Source organism: Siniperca chuatsi, linkage group LG10 (assembly GCF_020085105.1).
Source record: "Siniperca chuatsi isolate FFG_IHB_CAS linkage group LG10, ASM2008510v1, whole genome shotgun sequence".
NCBI classification, from domain to species: domain Eukaryota; kingdom Metazoa; phylum Chordata; class Actinopteri; order Centrarchiformes; family Sinipercidae; genus Siniperca; species Siniperca chuatsi.
Window position 1 is genome coordinate 16408739 of NC_058051.1, and position 13951 is coordinate 16422689.

Consider the following 13951-nt stretch of genomic DNA (forward strand, 5'->3'; position numbering starts at 1 on the left):
TTGCAGACTTTGTAGTTTCATGCAAGATTATTATTTAGACTAAATACAGATCAGGTGATATGTGCAACTGGTCTATTTATCGACCAATACATGTCTAAATGTTTCAGCAATTCACAAGACAAAAAATAGAGAAACATGAGAAATGCTGAAATACAATGACAGCATGGAGTAGATACAATATGGGAGCAGTGTCCTCTTGTGGAGAGATACGGTAAAAGCAAATGCACCAACCTCTTTATCCAGAACCAGCTCTGTCTCATTTGGCAGTTTTTTGTTTTTGTTTTTTGTTTTTTTGTTTTTTTTGATGTGCCATTTTCTTTTTCTTTTTGAGACTTTGCCCCACACACACAGACAGAGAGGAAAGGGGGTTTCCTATAGAGATACCATTGTGTGTGCTGTATCAAAGGGAGATTTGTTAAAGGAGCTTTGATGTGCTGTGATATCACCCACATCAGTCAGGACTGCCCGTGCAGATGCCTGCGACCGGGGGGGATGGGGGAGCTGGACTACTACCTGCTCCAATTTCATAGACTTCTGACCTGACATGAAAGACTGTAGCAGCAAAGGGGAAGGTATCAAAACTAGCCGGAGTCATGTTTAAGCAAATAGTAGATTCAATTCAATTCAATTCAATTCAATTTTATTTATATAGCGCCAATTCATAACAGAAGTTATCTCATTGCACTTTTCCTATAGAGCAGATCTAGACCATACTCTTTATAATATTATTTACAGAGACCCAACAAATCCCACCATGAGCAAACATTTGATGACACTGGCAAGAAAAAACTTCCTTTAAGAGGCAGAAACCTTGGACAGAACCAGACTCAATGGTGGGCGGCCATCCGCCGCTGCCGTGTTAGATCAATCCCCTCCTTCCTTAAAATCTATGAAATTGTAAATATTTGCCCTCTGCAGAGATGTGATCCTGTACTGTTTCAATTCAACACAATTTAACTGCCTTTCCAAATTACATATGTGCACATTGAAGGAATGACATTCTCCTTGAGTTATATAGCACTTTATTTTACAGCAGAGAGGTGACATCATACAAAAACTATGCGTCACAATGTCACAGTAAATATATTATACTATAAATATAATATTGAGTAAATATTATTATTGTAAAATGAACAGTAACAGAAACGCATGCAAAGTAATTATTTCAGCATTAACAGAACAACAATATGTTGGTCTTTGTCAGCAGGGATTGTGGGCTGCATGAGCGTACAGGATGTAGGTATAAAGTGACTGTTGTATAGACATTTTGCCTTATTAACAGATTCCAGAATCTAACAATCAAGTATTGGGTGCATTTAATAGTACAAGTGCTGCTGCATTAACAGTGATTAGTGTGAATGGCATTTTGGTTAAAGAGATCATCAATACATGAATACCCAGTCTCCCGGAGGGCAAAATAATGATGCACCAAGTTATTTTAATGTGTTTATAGCACTTAGTTGCATTTCTTGTGTTTATATTGTATTGTATATAATAGTATGTTTCAGTTATAAAAAGAAATACCAATATTTAATTTTATTCATTCAGTCTTACTGAGACATTCTTTTTCAGAGAATTTAAATACTTTAAATAAATGAAGTAGTAAAATAATTGAGAGAGAGGAGGGAATTTCTTTAAAGCATGCTTTGGCATATAGTCCAAGCAACACATGAGCATATGCATAAGCATGTCAGATGAGAAAACGAAAGCTCATACAACAACTGAAGAACACTCTAACTCAAACTGATTCATCCATCTAGATCTCCCTTACTTTTTCTCTCTTCTTTTTTTGAAGATCAAGCAATGGCAAAAAAGTTGAATAATTCCGCCTCTTTGATCTACACACACAAGTGAGAGTTCATTTCCATTTTTGATTTTTTTTCTTCCTTTCTGTAAGAGTGCCAGCATCAAGATTTACCTTGGTGTGCAAATGTGCTGGAATAGGTTAAAAGGAAATCTCGCTGCTCTCTCAAAGCACAAGTGCAGATGTTGTGAAGTTAATTAAAAATTTAGCAATTCGTTTCTTCCGTCCCAATTTAGGCTGCATCAAATAGAAGAAAACAGACGGAAAAATGACTTATGAGAGAAGTCCATGCAGTCTGTCTTCTTACATGTATGGCAACGTCAACAAGGAGGAACACTTCTGTAATGTAAAATTCAGGATGATACACCAATCCTTTACACCATTTGCAATTCTTCACACAGGGGGTATCGTTAATGAATATATTAAATCTTCTAAATATCTATGTCTATATTAAATACAGAAAGCAATTTATCAAATGTAAAATTATGATTACAATCCATCATTCCCACTTATTGAATTTATTTCTATTTCTCCAAATCCAAAACTGTGGCCTATGATGTTACTGAAAGATCGGAGATTATTCCAGTCAGTTATCATCTCTTTTCCCAAAGACGTTTCACACAGCCTGCCTCATTTAGAAGACAACAGTGATAAACACATTTTAAAGCCCCCCCCGATCCACCAATCTTCCCAACAAGTAACCCGGCTTTATACATGTTTACTAAAATTGCATCAGTATGTTGACATAGGCCCCGTATCTTCTATCAACTCTTCGATCTCCTCCCAAATAATTGTGCCATCCACAGAAAGGATGTCAAGTCTCAAGGTGCTGCCCACCCCTCTCTACTCCCCCAGTGTGGATGATGCTCCAGGAGGGTAGCAGAGGGGGTTTGTTTCTGCGCAGGTGTTGCAGCTGCATTCGTACATAATTCCTTTCTGTGCGAGCAGTGCTCAGTGTTAGCCTCTCTGTGCTGCTTCCCCCAGTGGGACCCCTCCTCCACTGAGTGATATTACAAGCGGCAGCCGTGCGCCTCTGATCTACATGCGCTGGGCTCCCTCCTGGTCCTGGGTGAATAGCGCTTGACTTGTTCAATTTGTTTAGAAGCCGCGTTCGCCGCTTTGAAGCCACACATTTTAGCATAAATCATAACCTGTCTCCTTGCTCACAACTGCTTTGAAATGCAACATCTGCTTTTGAATCCCCTGCTTTACAATTAGTTAAGCAACATCAATAGATTGACTCCCTATAATTTTTCTTGATAATGAACTGCTTTGTACATGTGCAAGGGCATTAGTGGTGGGCCCATTTGATTTTTCAAGGCCAAGGTCCTGAGACAGATCAATCTTCATCAGCCTCACTATGCCGGGGCGGTGTGAACTTCCTGACATCCTCAGCAGGTTCTGACTACAATCAGACACACGTGTTAAATTGGGTTAGCCTCCATGGTAACCTACTTAGGAAGTGTCATGGTTGTGGGGCATGTTACCGGGCCATGTTGTTTACTCTTTCATCACACTCTTCAGGTTCCCTGTTTGTTGGTTTGTTTTGCAAAGCACAGCCTTCTGTTCAGCTGTGGGAAAAGTGCGGAATCAAAGTCCCGGAGAGCAGCCTGACGTTGACACTGATAAGCTTGGCCTGTCACTATCCATTTGTCTGAATGACATTGATGCTCAGGTTGGATCTCTGGAGGAAGCAGTACACACAGAGCCCAGGTGCATATGTTACTGCTGCTGCGTGCCGTAGAAAGAAAAGTCTGCTCTAAGTTTATATAGTTCAAATCTAAAGTTAATGTATTGAATAAAAGGAAATACATATAATATTGGCAGGAGTTGTAGTTGTTCAATATACTGTACCAAAGTTCAAATTCTCAAAAACTGATCCATCAGTTAGAAACCTCTCAGGTACATTAAGAATTCTTTTTGCAGGTTGAAGGGGAAAATAACAATCCCAAAGATTTTATTTTCAAAGGCAAGCATTTGATCAGTAGTCATCAATTAAACTTACTGAGGTGCAAATTACACCGCAAGGATTAGATGAAAGCGCCTCAGTGTCATTTTCTCCCCTCCTCCTCAAAGCTTGGCTTGGTTCGCAGTACACACAAACAGCAAGCTGATCCTTGGCATGGTGGTGACAGGGTGACACTTCCCCTCACATTACGCAGGCTGAGCTGACTGAGGGGCTTAACAGATAGTGGCATCACAGGCGTACGTTTACAAATAAATCTACTGCTCTGGCTGTGTGGCACTCCTCTGCACATGTAGCCCTTGTATCACTGCTCCTGCTTTGCATTTCTGATTTCAGCTGGAGCCTTGCCATAAGATCCAGTTACCACACCAACATGAGTCCCTCTTCCCAGATGGCATGTTGGGGCTTCCTGGGTAATATTTATGAAATGGGATCCATGACATTTTAGGCTTGGTTTCTTTTCTTAATGCTACTATAGGCCTTCTGCACACACAACAATAATATTCTACACAGTAATTGTCTCTTGTGAGTTTAAATAGGGTTAAACATGGTCATGAAAACAGAAAATTTGTGAGAATCCAGTCTTTTGAAAACTCGTGTGATTTATTTTTCCTATTTCCTTCTGGAGTCAGTCCCATCTGAGTACAGTAGTTTAGATCAGACGCCAATATCACTGTGACAGGTGCTCACATCTCCCACAGCCACTGAACAAAGCTATAAGATCAATTGGCGAGGGTCCCTGCATGCTACAATACCCACATTACACTGATGGCTGTAAATTATATTGTCAAGTGTTACAGCTAATTATTTACCTTTGTTCACCTTTGTCTAAATGTGTTTGGAGACGCTTTATGATTGATAATCCCATTGTTTCTTTTTTTCATTTCTCTGCGTTTGCTTTTTTATTATTCATTTTATGTGGCATTGAACAGACAGGCAATTGTAGGGAATTCATCTTTTTAGGGAATTTGCACAGCAAACCCTATGAATAAACAATTCATTTTTTCTGGTAAATTAGTTATCATTAATTTTAAATGTTGTGTTGGGGATATGAATTAACATGAACATATCATGCTCAGAAAGGGTGCGACAGTGGATACTTTAAGCACCAACAGGAAATTCACTGTCACACTGTCAGTGTCTTTTATTAAACAGCAATCAGAATCAACTTTATTGGCCAAGTGTGACAAATATAAGGAATTTGACTCCGCCCGTCAGTAGTTCTCAAGATATGAACATAGACATAAAACTAAACAAAGACAACAAAGTTAAGCAATACGCAGAGAAGAATATAACTGTTATGTACAGGTAAATGAAAATAACTATATATATAATAAAAAGATCTAAACCACTCTCATGTTTGTATATTCAATATGAAGCTTGAGTTAGCTTAGCTTAGCATAAAGATTGGAAACAGGGGGAAACAGCTAGCCTGGTTCTGTCCGAAGGTAACAAAACCCGCCTACTATCATTTCTACAGCTCACTACTCAACATGTGTATTTTTTTTGTTTAATTTAATGGAAGTTGACCTTTTTACACTCCAGTTGTTAATTAGAGAGAGTCAGGCTATCTATTTCCCTCTGTTTCCATTCTTCATGCTAAGCTAAGCTAACCAGCTGCTGCCTCAGACAGCCATGAAAATGGTATAAATCTTCTCATCTAACTCTCAGCAACAAAGCAAATAAGGGTATTTCCCAAAATGTTGAACTGTTCCTTTAACTGACTGTTAATGACTCCATTTCCATTGACATCCTGTGTAGTGCACATGCGCCAACGTGCATGCTGCTTGTTGCCATAGCTCTGTCTCGTCGTCTTACTTTTTCCAACATTTTGCTTTCCTTTTTCTTCCAAACTTTAGTAACTTGTGTGTAAGTATAATTTAACTGTGAAATACACTCTTTTCAGTTTAAAATTCCCTATTTATTGATATTGATATTTATTCATACCTCTATTACTGCTGTGCAATATCCTCCGTCTCATTATAACCTTAATGGCTTCACTTAACTTGACAGTTCATGCACTATTACTTTATACCGTATTATTATCATCAACCAGTAAACCCACTTGGTACTTAATTTATTTTCTGACCTGTATTATAGTGTATTATATTTTTTGCTTAGTACTTCTATTCCTGTGTGCACTGACGTGATAGTGAGCTGCTGTAACAAAAGAGTTTCCCCTCGGGGATCAATAAAGTATTTCTGATTCTGATTTATTTCTCTGGTACAGTTTGCTGTAAACCATTTTTACCAGTAGCAGTGTCACTTATTATCTCTTGATGACTGCACGTCTTTTCATGCAACTTTGCCACAAGTCTCTTTTTCAGATCAAACGCCATATTTCATAGGCCGAAACCTTCAAAGCATGTCATATCCTGTCGAGATGATGAAATGATTATGAAGCACCATGAAAGTGACATTTGGCAGATGGACAGATGTATTCATCTTTATCACTGCAGAGTTCCTGTACTACTTTCCTTTGATAAAACATGAAATACATCCTCTGCTCAGATTTTCAGTCTGTGACAAGTGTTTTAGCTTAAATACTGATATATACTTTAAGTGAGGTTGTGAGGGTGTTGTGAATTCTGAGTCTATTACACAAAAGGTTCAAGTCAGTTTTGTGGTTTAATTTTCATTTTGTGACACAAAGTTGCCAGGAAACAAAACATTTTGTTATTTGTTGACCAGTTGCATGATAAAACTTACTGATTCAACTTGGGCCATACTCAAGATTTTAGTAAATGACATTAGTAGTGTAAAGGGCATCTCAGTTTCTTTTATATAACATTCCCACAGAGGTGAAGAAGGCAGCGATTTCTCCATTTCTTTTATATGTGCTTCCCGAACCCCCTCCATCTTCCCTGGATCTCTCTCCCCTTTCGTCTTTCGTCTCTGGGAGTATGGGTGCATGTCAAGTGATTGTTGAATTGAAATATTGATGCGAAGTATCAAAGCGTGGCGTAGCACTCCTGTGTTTCCAGAACTAACCACGAAGCGCTTTGATCAGATACTCCTGTGATCTGACTTCTGAAGTTGTTAAGAGTGCTGGAAAACAAAATGCAAACAAACTTCAAGTGCTCTTGGTATTGATAAAAGTTTTCTTTGACAAGTGGAGATATGTGCTGTCTGCCTGTGTCTGCCCAAGACTGGAGATTTTGGGGGTTTCATACATGCTAATGGACAAGAGATGAGGGAATTATGATAGTTTTCCACTTCTCATACACCTAGCAATGTAAACTGTAGTACAGGGGTGGGAATCACCACAGAATCCTGCTGTGATTTCAAGGAGTAGAAATTCAAAAATACTGCAATTCTGTGATTTACGCTTTCATTTTTGTTAGATTCTGATTACATCTAACAGGATTTACCAATTTATTTAATTTGCAAACTAAAAAGTTTTGGAGATTGAACACTTCTAAGATGCCTAATAAATGACTGAATGATTTAATTGAGGTATTCCTCCAGAATTCATTCATTATTGCATTATCCCTGTGTGATTAGAAGCAGAAGGGAAAAAAACAGCTGTTTTCATCAGTTTTTCCATCATCTTTTAGAAACAAATTAACATTTTGCTAAATAATATGAAATATGCAAAGATATCTAAATATAAAGTAATCTTGACGTTAGATGAGAGAAGAGCTTTGACTCAAATTTCTGAATGGGCAGACAGGAAACAAGGTGGGTGCAAGTGGGCCTTTCAGTCCGTTAGTCCTCCACAATGCCCACTGATGGAGGAGGACATGTATCGACACAGATGAGGTGGCACAGCTGACGAAATAACATGTTGTGACTGAAGTGAAAAGTTTCGATATCACGTAACGATCGATGTGATTTGCAAATTCTCCAGTATGCTACTGAGCAAGGCTACAGAGGTAAACCTTATCAACATGCCTGATAATAATATCTCTCTCTGTAACCCCCCCACCACCACCACTCACACACACAGACACACACATTTCTAACTCAATGGGAAACAGGAAAGAGACTCCTGAATGAGGTATCAAATTGTTGCACTGTAAAGTCCAGCTGTTGGTGTTGCCCCTCATCATGAAATTGAGTGTCATGGTAATTACGTCCCATCTTGTCCCGCCTTGGATTGCTGAATGGTTAAAGAGTGTTAGCAGCAGGCTTTTACATGCTGTCTGTCTCATCCATTAGGCCGCATTTGTCACATGAGGGCCATTGAGTCAGAACAGTGCTGTAAAATTGGCTTTTTGACATGGCCACCAGTACAAAGGCTGCTCTCCTCTGTGGCTGCCCTTTTTGAGTGCAGATGGTCAAGACAGCTGGGACAATTTAGTGATCTGAGGCTTTTAAACTGCCCCCCAGGCATGATAAAAACAGCTTGAGTAGCCACTTGCATATTCTACGTTCTGAGTTTAAGAGTAAGATTATGTCTGCAACAAAAACAACACCATTTGTTTTCTACAGTGGGCAAAAGGGCTAAAATCTCTTCCAGGATCGGGAGATTTCAGAACATTACACTATCACAAAAAGCCCTGTTGAGTTTTAGCGTCTGTTATATTTTTCTTGGATGAATTTTATGTCTTTTTCTGTTTAGAAATGGGTGCATGTGTGAGTGTTAGTTTTGAAGTTGAATTTGCCGGTAGCCACCCAGTCAAAGCAGCCTGCAATGTATGATGGAGAGGGCCTGATTACCAGCAATCTCACCAGCTGTTTAATGAACACAGGGACCTCTTTCTCTGGAAATGAGTTTTCCCTTGAAAACTGTGGAAGCTGTATCCAGGTCTATTTAAATGAGGTAACATGGGGAAGGTAAGCACCACCACATGAGCATTGTTTTCACAGTTCAAAGTGAGGAGAGAGTACTTTGCACTTCAAAGCCACTCATCTGGGAGGCAGTACAGTGGGGGTGGGGTGGCGTGGGGGAGAGGGGACAGGAAATAAGAATCAGGGTAATTAACAACTTCTGCTCCGTAATAAACCAGAGACATAGTATACCTCTGCCTCCAAGATACACTCCTATTTTCATGTCCTCTGCTTTTCCTTTACTACTGTTTTCTTTCATCCTAAATGTTCACTTTAATTTGGAATTAGACTATTTTCCTCAATGCTGTTGGAGTTACATCATATTTATTCAAATTTGTACAGGGGATTTGTATCATACAAAATCTATGCATTTTATTTATTTCTTATTTTAACTGCAGTATCGACCTGCAGATGTTTATCCTTTCTGAAACTATTTAGTTAAATTTGTATTTCAAGCCAGAGGTATTAGGAAACATTTGAACAATCCTTGTTGGTTGTGCTTAATTTAATAATTAATCTGGTCAACCATCATGTAAATAATACATAATAATATAGAGAAATATTATCATCATTATTTTTTAATTCCAACACAATGTTTTCAGATTTGCTCAGTTTTGTCCCCACCCATAAAAAAAATCTGGTTGATTTATTAGCAGACTGCAACTGAAGTCTGCACGTCATTGTGAGACTGGAGAAATCTTTTGTTTCAAGCTGAGGTGTCTCTCTGTCAAGGACATAATGTAAGCTGCACTCTGTCTGCTCTGCTTTCGCACCAATAACTTCAAAAAGGCCTTAACCAAATGGTACAGTTTAGTGATTACCTTTGTTGCCTTTCATTTATTTTTATAGAAGCTGCTAATTCCAACAATTGCACCCTAAATTGAATACAGAAAACTTTACATTCTGATCAGTAATTTATAAAGTATACATTTTTAAGTGAATTTATTTGTAACTTTAGCTGGCTCCTTCTTGTGGTATGTTTATTTAAGGATCAGTCTGTGAAACAGGGAACTGTAGATAAGTGAGGAACTAGGAATTTACATGAGAAACAGGTTCCCAGCCTGGATTTAAACTCTTAACATTGTAATGGTGAACAGACTTACAGAATGAGATTAAGCCTCAATCTGCATTTAATGGAGCACATCTGAAGCGGCCTCTACTTGAACTCTGAAATGTGAGAATGTCACACAGGGTAGCCTATTTGACATGTCACCCACTGGTGAGAACTCTGAGGCTTTGATTGAGTTTTATCAATTAACTTTGTGAGGGAAAATACTGTGACTGTCTTCATAGTGTGTGAGCCTGCCTGCTGCAGTGTTGAGAAACCAAAAGTTTGTTGTGTATCATCTGGAGAAAACTAATAATCAAACACTGAATTAAATTACCTCCATTCATTTATTCATCTCTGTAGCAAAAAAAAGTTTGTATGCGCGTGCGTCATGATGAATTTTCAAGAGTGCATATTTACTTATTTACACATTAACTCCAGCTTTACATTGTAAAATGCTGAATTTAATTAAACCAAAAGTGCATGTGTGTATGTAGGCCTACTGTTACCAGAAATTTCATAAACAAAAACTAAATTAAATTTACTCACCTTTTTGGCCTGACATCCATCTCTCTGACATAAAGTTTTAGTGTTCATCTTACTTTGTTGCATTAAATGAAAACTGTACTTTTATGCTTTCCTGTAAGTATGAATCAATTATTCTTTATATATATGGCTGTCGGTTTTGATATTTGTTGACTGGAAATTATAGTTTGCCCACCTTTTCATTTAACACTGCATCAATAATTGTTGCCAAAAATAAAAATCCATGAATTTACTATCTTTACTTGAATTCCCACAGTGGAGTTGAAGCAGTATGCACATACTCCCAGAGTGAAAAATATTTTGACTAAGCTGGCTATATTAATCTTAGATCTTTTTTACAGACTAAGCATTTTGTTCTTGTGCAAAATGCAGTCCTAAATGTAGATATTGAAAGTTGCTGAAACACTAAATGTTAACACTTTTGAGATGTTTTTTTTTTAATCATGTAGTTGTGTGGGTTAATTTGAAATATAAAGAAGTGGAACATAACACAAGACGTCCATGGAAGTTCAAATAGATATGATACTCTTAAAAAAAGTCGATATTACAGGAGACATCTTATCTTATCATGCCTCAAATCTTTTTTCTTTCTTTTTTTTCAGAACAATTGGAGGAGGAGTTAGTTCTTGGGGTCAGCATTTGGTTGAAATTGAGTGAAATTATGAGTAGCCCACCCCTTCACCTAACAATCCCCCCTCCTTCCTCCCTTACATCTCCTCTCTATTGACTGGCTCTCCTGCATCATACTGGAGACCCCGTTGAGAGGATCTTTTCTCTCTATAAAGAGAAGATGCAGCTCAGGCGCCTTTGAGATGATCGCAAGGATTTACTGCGCGCCTCTCTCTTCCAACTTCAGAAGGGCACCCTCGGCTGCTTCAACACCAACATCATCATCTGGACTGCTAGCATACTAAAAACATTTACCTAGTGGACTGAGCAACATTTTAATGACGCTGGATTTCCCAGTCTACTCTGTCTGAGTCATCCAAGACCCGAATGTGACCATCTTTTTCTTCTGCGCTCCAAGCTGTAGTTTAGACTTTGTGCGTCGTCGCCTCTCGGCGCAGTTTGTGCTGCAGGTGCGTGGAGAAGGAGCGTGAGGACAGATGGCTGCGCTGGCGATACAAAGGACTGACAACTTTTTGCACACCTTTTTACAGGTTTGTTGTATAATCATCTTTTTTTTTTGACGCAATGCACGCGGATTTATTGGCTTTTGGGGTGGTGAAAGCTACCAATGAATGAATATGCTTCACGCTTGATCTGTATGAAAATGATTAAACTTGTTATAGTGGTAAAATCATTTTCAAACATTGAGATAACCGAAAAGAGACAAGACTAAAAAAAATATCAGGACAAAGTTTTAATTAAATGTTTAAAAATTGATCATTTAATCTCTTTGGATTACATAAAGTGCCAATTTATGAACGTTTTATGATTGTAATTTTAAGAAAACATGTTTATTTAAATTAATTAAGATTTCAAACTTTTAGTTGTCTCAAAGTTGTCCATGTAATCTGATGTGTGTTTGTGTACCACGCAGGACCGGACGCCCAGCTCCTCTCCAGAGGGAGCACCTAACGCCCTCTCCTTCCTGGCCACCACCTGTAGCCAGGCCTGGCAGGTGGGAGGCACTACGGGCTCAGAAGGCTCCCAGTTCCCTTACGAGGGCACCGTCAGTTCCACATCAGGAATGTTTCAGCTCTGGAGCAACGACATGGCGCCCAGCACTGCTCTCAGCACACACCAGATGACCTTCACTGTGCCCAAGGTGCAGTTCCCCGGACACATGCAGTCTGGCCTGGGTCACCATCATCATCACCCCCATCATCACCACCACCATGAGCTGCCTCTCACTCCTCCAGCTGAACCTCCCTCTTCCTACTCCTTCGAACTCTCCCCTGTCAAAGTGCTGTCCTCGCAGCCACAGGCCAATGGCCCCTATTATCCTCAGCACAACAGTGTGGGACAAAACTTCCCCAGCTTCCTCCAGAACTCCTCAGCCAGGCATCACCTGCCTGGAGGCCATGTGGAGGAAGGACAGCAATGGTGGAGCCTCCCCCAAACCAATGCAACTCCTTCCAACCATCCATTCTCCCTAGGCAGACAGCTGGTTTTGGGCCACCAGCCCCAGATAGCTGCTCTTCTCCAGGGCACCTCCAAGGGCCTGCTGAGCTCCACACGCCGCTGCCGCCGCTGCAAATGCCCCAACTGCCAGGCGAATGGTGGGGGGTTAGAGTTTGGAAAGAAGAGACTGCACATCTGCCACATCCCAGAGTGTGGCAAGGTGTACAAGAAGACCTCTCACCTCAAGGCACATCTCCGCTGGCATGCTGGGGAGAGGCCCTTCATCTGTAACTGGCTCTTCTGTGGTAAAAGCTTCACCCGTTCAGATGAGCTACAGCGGCACCTCCGCACACACACCGGAGAGAAGCGCTTTGGGTGCCAGCAGTGCGGCAAGAGGTTCATGAGGAGTGACCACCTCTCTAAACATGTCAAGACCCACCAGACCAGGAAGAGCCGGTCTGGGCAGCCTTCACAGAGCACGGACCCTCTGCTCACCAATATCAAGAGAGAGTAATCTCTGTGGTCCATCATTCAAAAGTAATAATCAACAATGAACAGACTGTGTGACTTACACTTACTGCCATAGGTTTGCACTAGAGGGTAAGCATCAAGCTCCCCGAACATCTTCTGTTGTCAAAGCCCTGCTTTTGACTTCATGTAGTACCATAAAAATATATTTAGAGACTTTTTTTAATGAAAGTAATTGTGTGCTGTTTGAGGCAAGGCACCTTTAAAGAACACTTGAAGCCTTTTTCAGTGATATTGTGAGAGTTTTGCTGAATTCATGATGCCACACGAACAGACTTTCAACTGATGTGAAAATCAAAATTCTTTCAAAGTTAATTTTGTAAATATTTTATCCATGTGAAGGCATGACATGAGCAAAATTCCACAAGGTTTACCTGAATATGTTGTCCATATTATCATGTTCAAAATAAATGTATGCCTTAGTACAGCTAATGGTTGCTGTATAAAAATTATACTTTCTGCTTTCGAAAACAGGTTCAGAATGGAAATACGCCTCTGTTGCTGTTGGTAATTAGGTTTTTATTCCAAAACATATTCCAATTTGTCTGCTTCAAGGTAGGGATCTTTTTTTTAAATGTTAGTCTTTGATCTAAAGATTTATCTCATCTGCTCTTAAGCAGCAATGTCCATTGCTCCATTCTAAAAACATTTTAAAATTTTAAGTTCTTTGTAAATTATGTATAAATATCATGAGCAATTTTATTGGGGTTATGGCCGCATGTAAATTTTAATAAACTTTGTCCTTGCTGAAACAAATTCAGTGTTTCTAATAATGTTATTTTCTTACATCTTGACGACTGATTGTGAAGTAAATATCCATGACTGACAGTGAGAGTCCATGGTTTTAACCTTCTTAGTTCATTAAATAAATGTGTGAATTTCTGATGCCCTGGAGCTCCTAAAGATCTAACATTTTATTTAAATGATAATTAGATTGCATTCAGAATACAAATGCTGCTCATTGTGCTGTTGGTGTGAAGGAAGAAGCTCCTAAAGAAGACCTAACATGGTGGGCTGTTCAAACATTTTCACACCTCAAAGTAAATATTCAATCCATTGGAGCTGTTTGTCTCGCCTGCTGCAATCAAGTTCACAGTCATGTGGCTTTTAATGAGTGTTTTCTTTCTCTCAATGGAGAAGATTGAGTCAACAGATGCAACAGAGGGCACTGGAGAGGAATTCCCTGTGAATGGGACCCCTGTTGTTGAGACCCCCTCAG

General features: G+C 39.5%; 1 protein-coding gene across 1 annotated transcript; it reads left to right on the forward strand.

Annotated features, from left to right (window-relative positions):
- Nucleotides 1-10853: 10853 nt before the first annotated feature.
- sp5l (Sp5 transcription factor-like) lies at nucleotides 10854-13488 on the forward strand. The gene is made up of 2 exons (XM_044211368.1): nucleotides 10854-11297; nucleotides 11681-13488. The coding sequence occupies exons 1-2, from the start codon at nucleotides 11244-11246 to the stop codon at nucleotides 12716-12718; spliced, it is 1092 nt and encodes a 363-aa protein (XP_044067303.1). The 5' UTR covers nucleotides 10854-11243; the 3' UTR covers nucleotides 12719-13488.
- Nucleotides 13489-13951: the final 463 nt, after the last annotated feature.

Excerpts from the sequence above, each read along its gene's own strand:
- sp5l (XM_044211368.1), top strand. The coding sequence starts at position 11,244 with ATGGCTGCGCTGGCGATACAAAGGACTGACAACTTTTTGCACACCTTT. Across the intron at positions 11,298-11,680 it reads TTTTGCACACCTTTTTACAG|GACCGGACGCCCAGCTCCTC; the intron begins GTTTGTTGTATA and ends TGTACCACGCAG.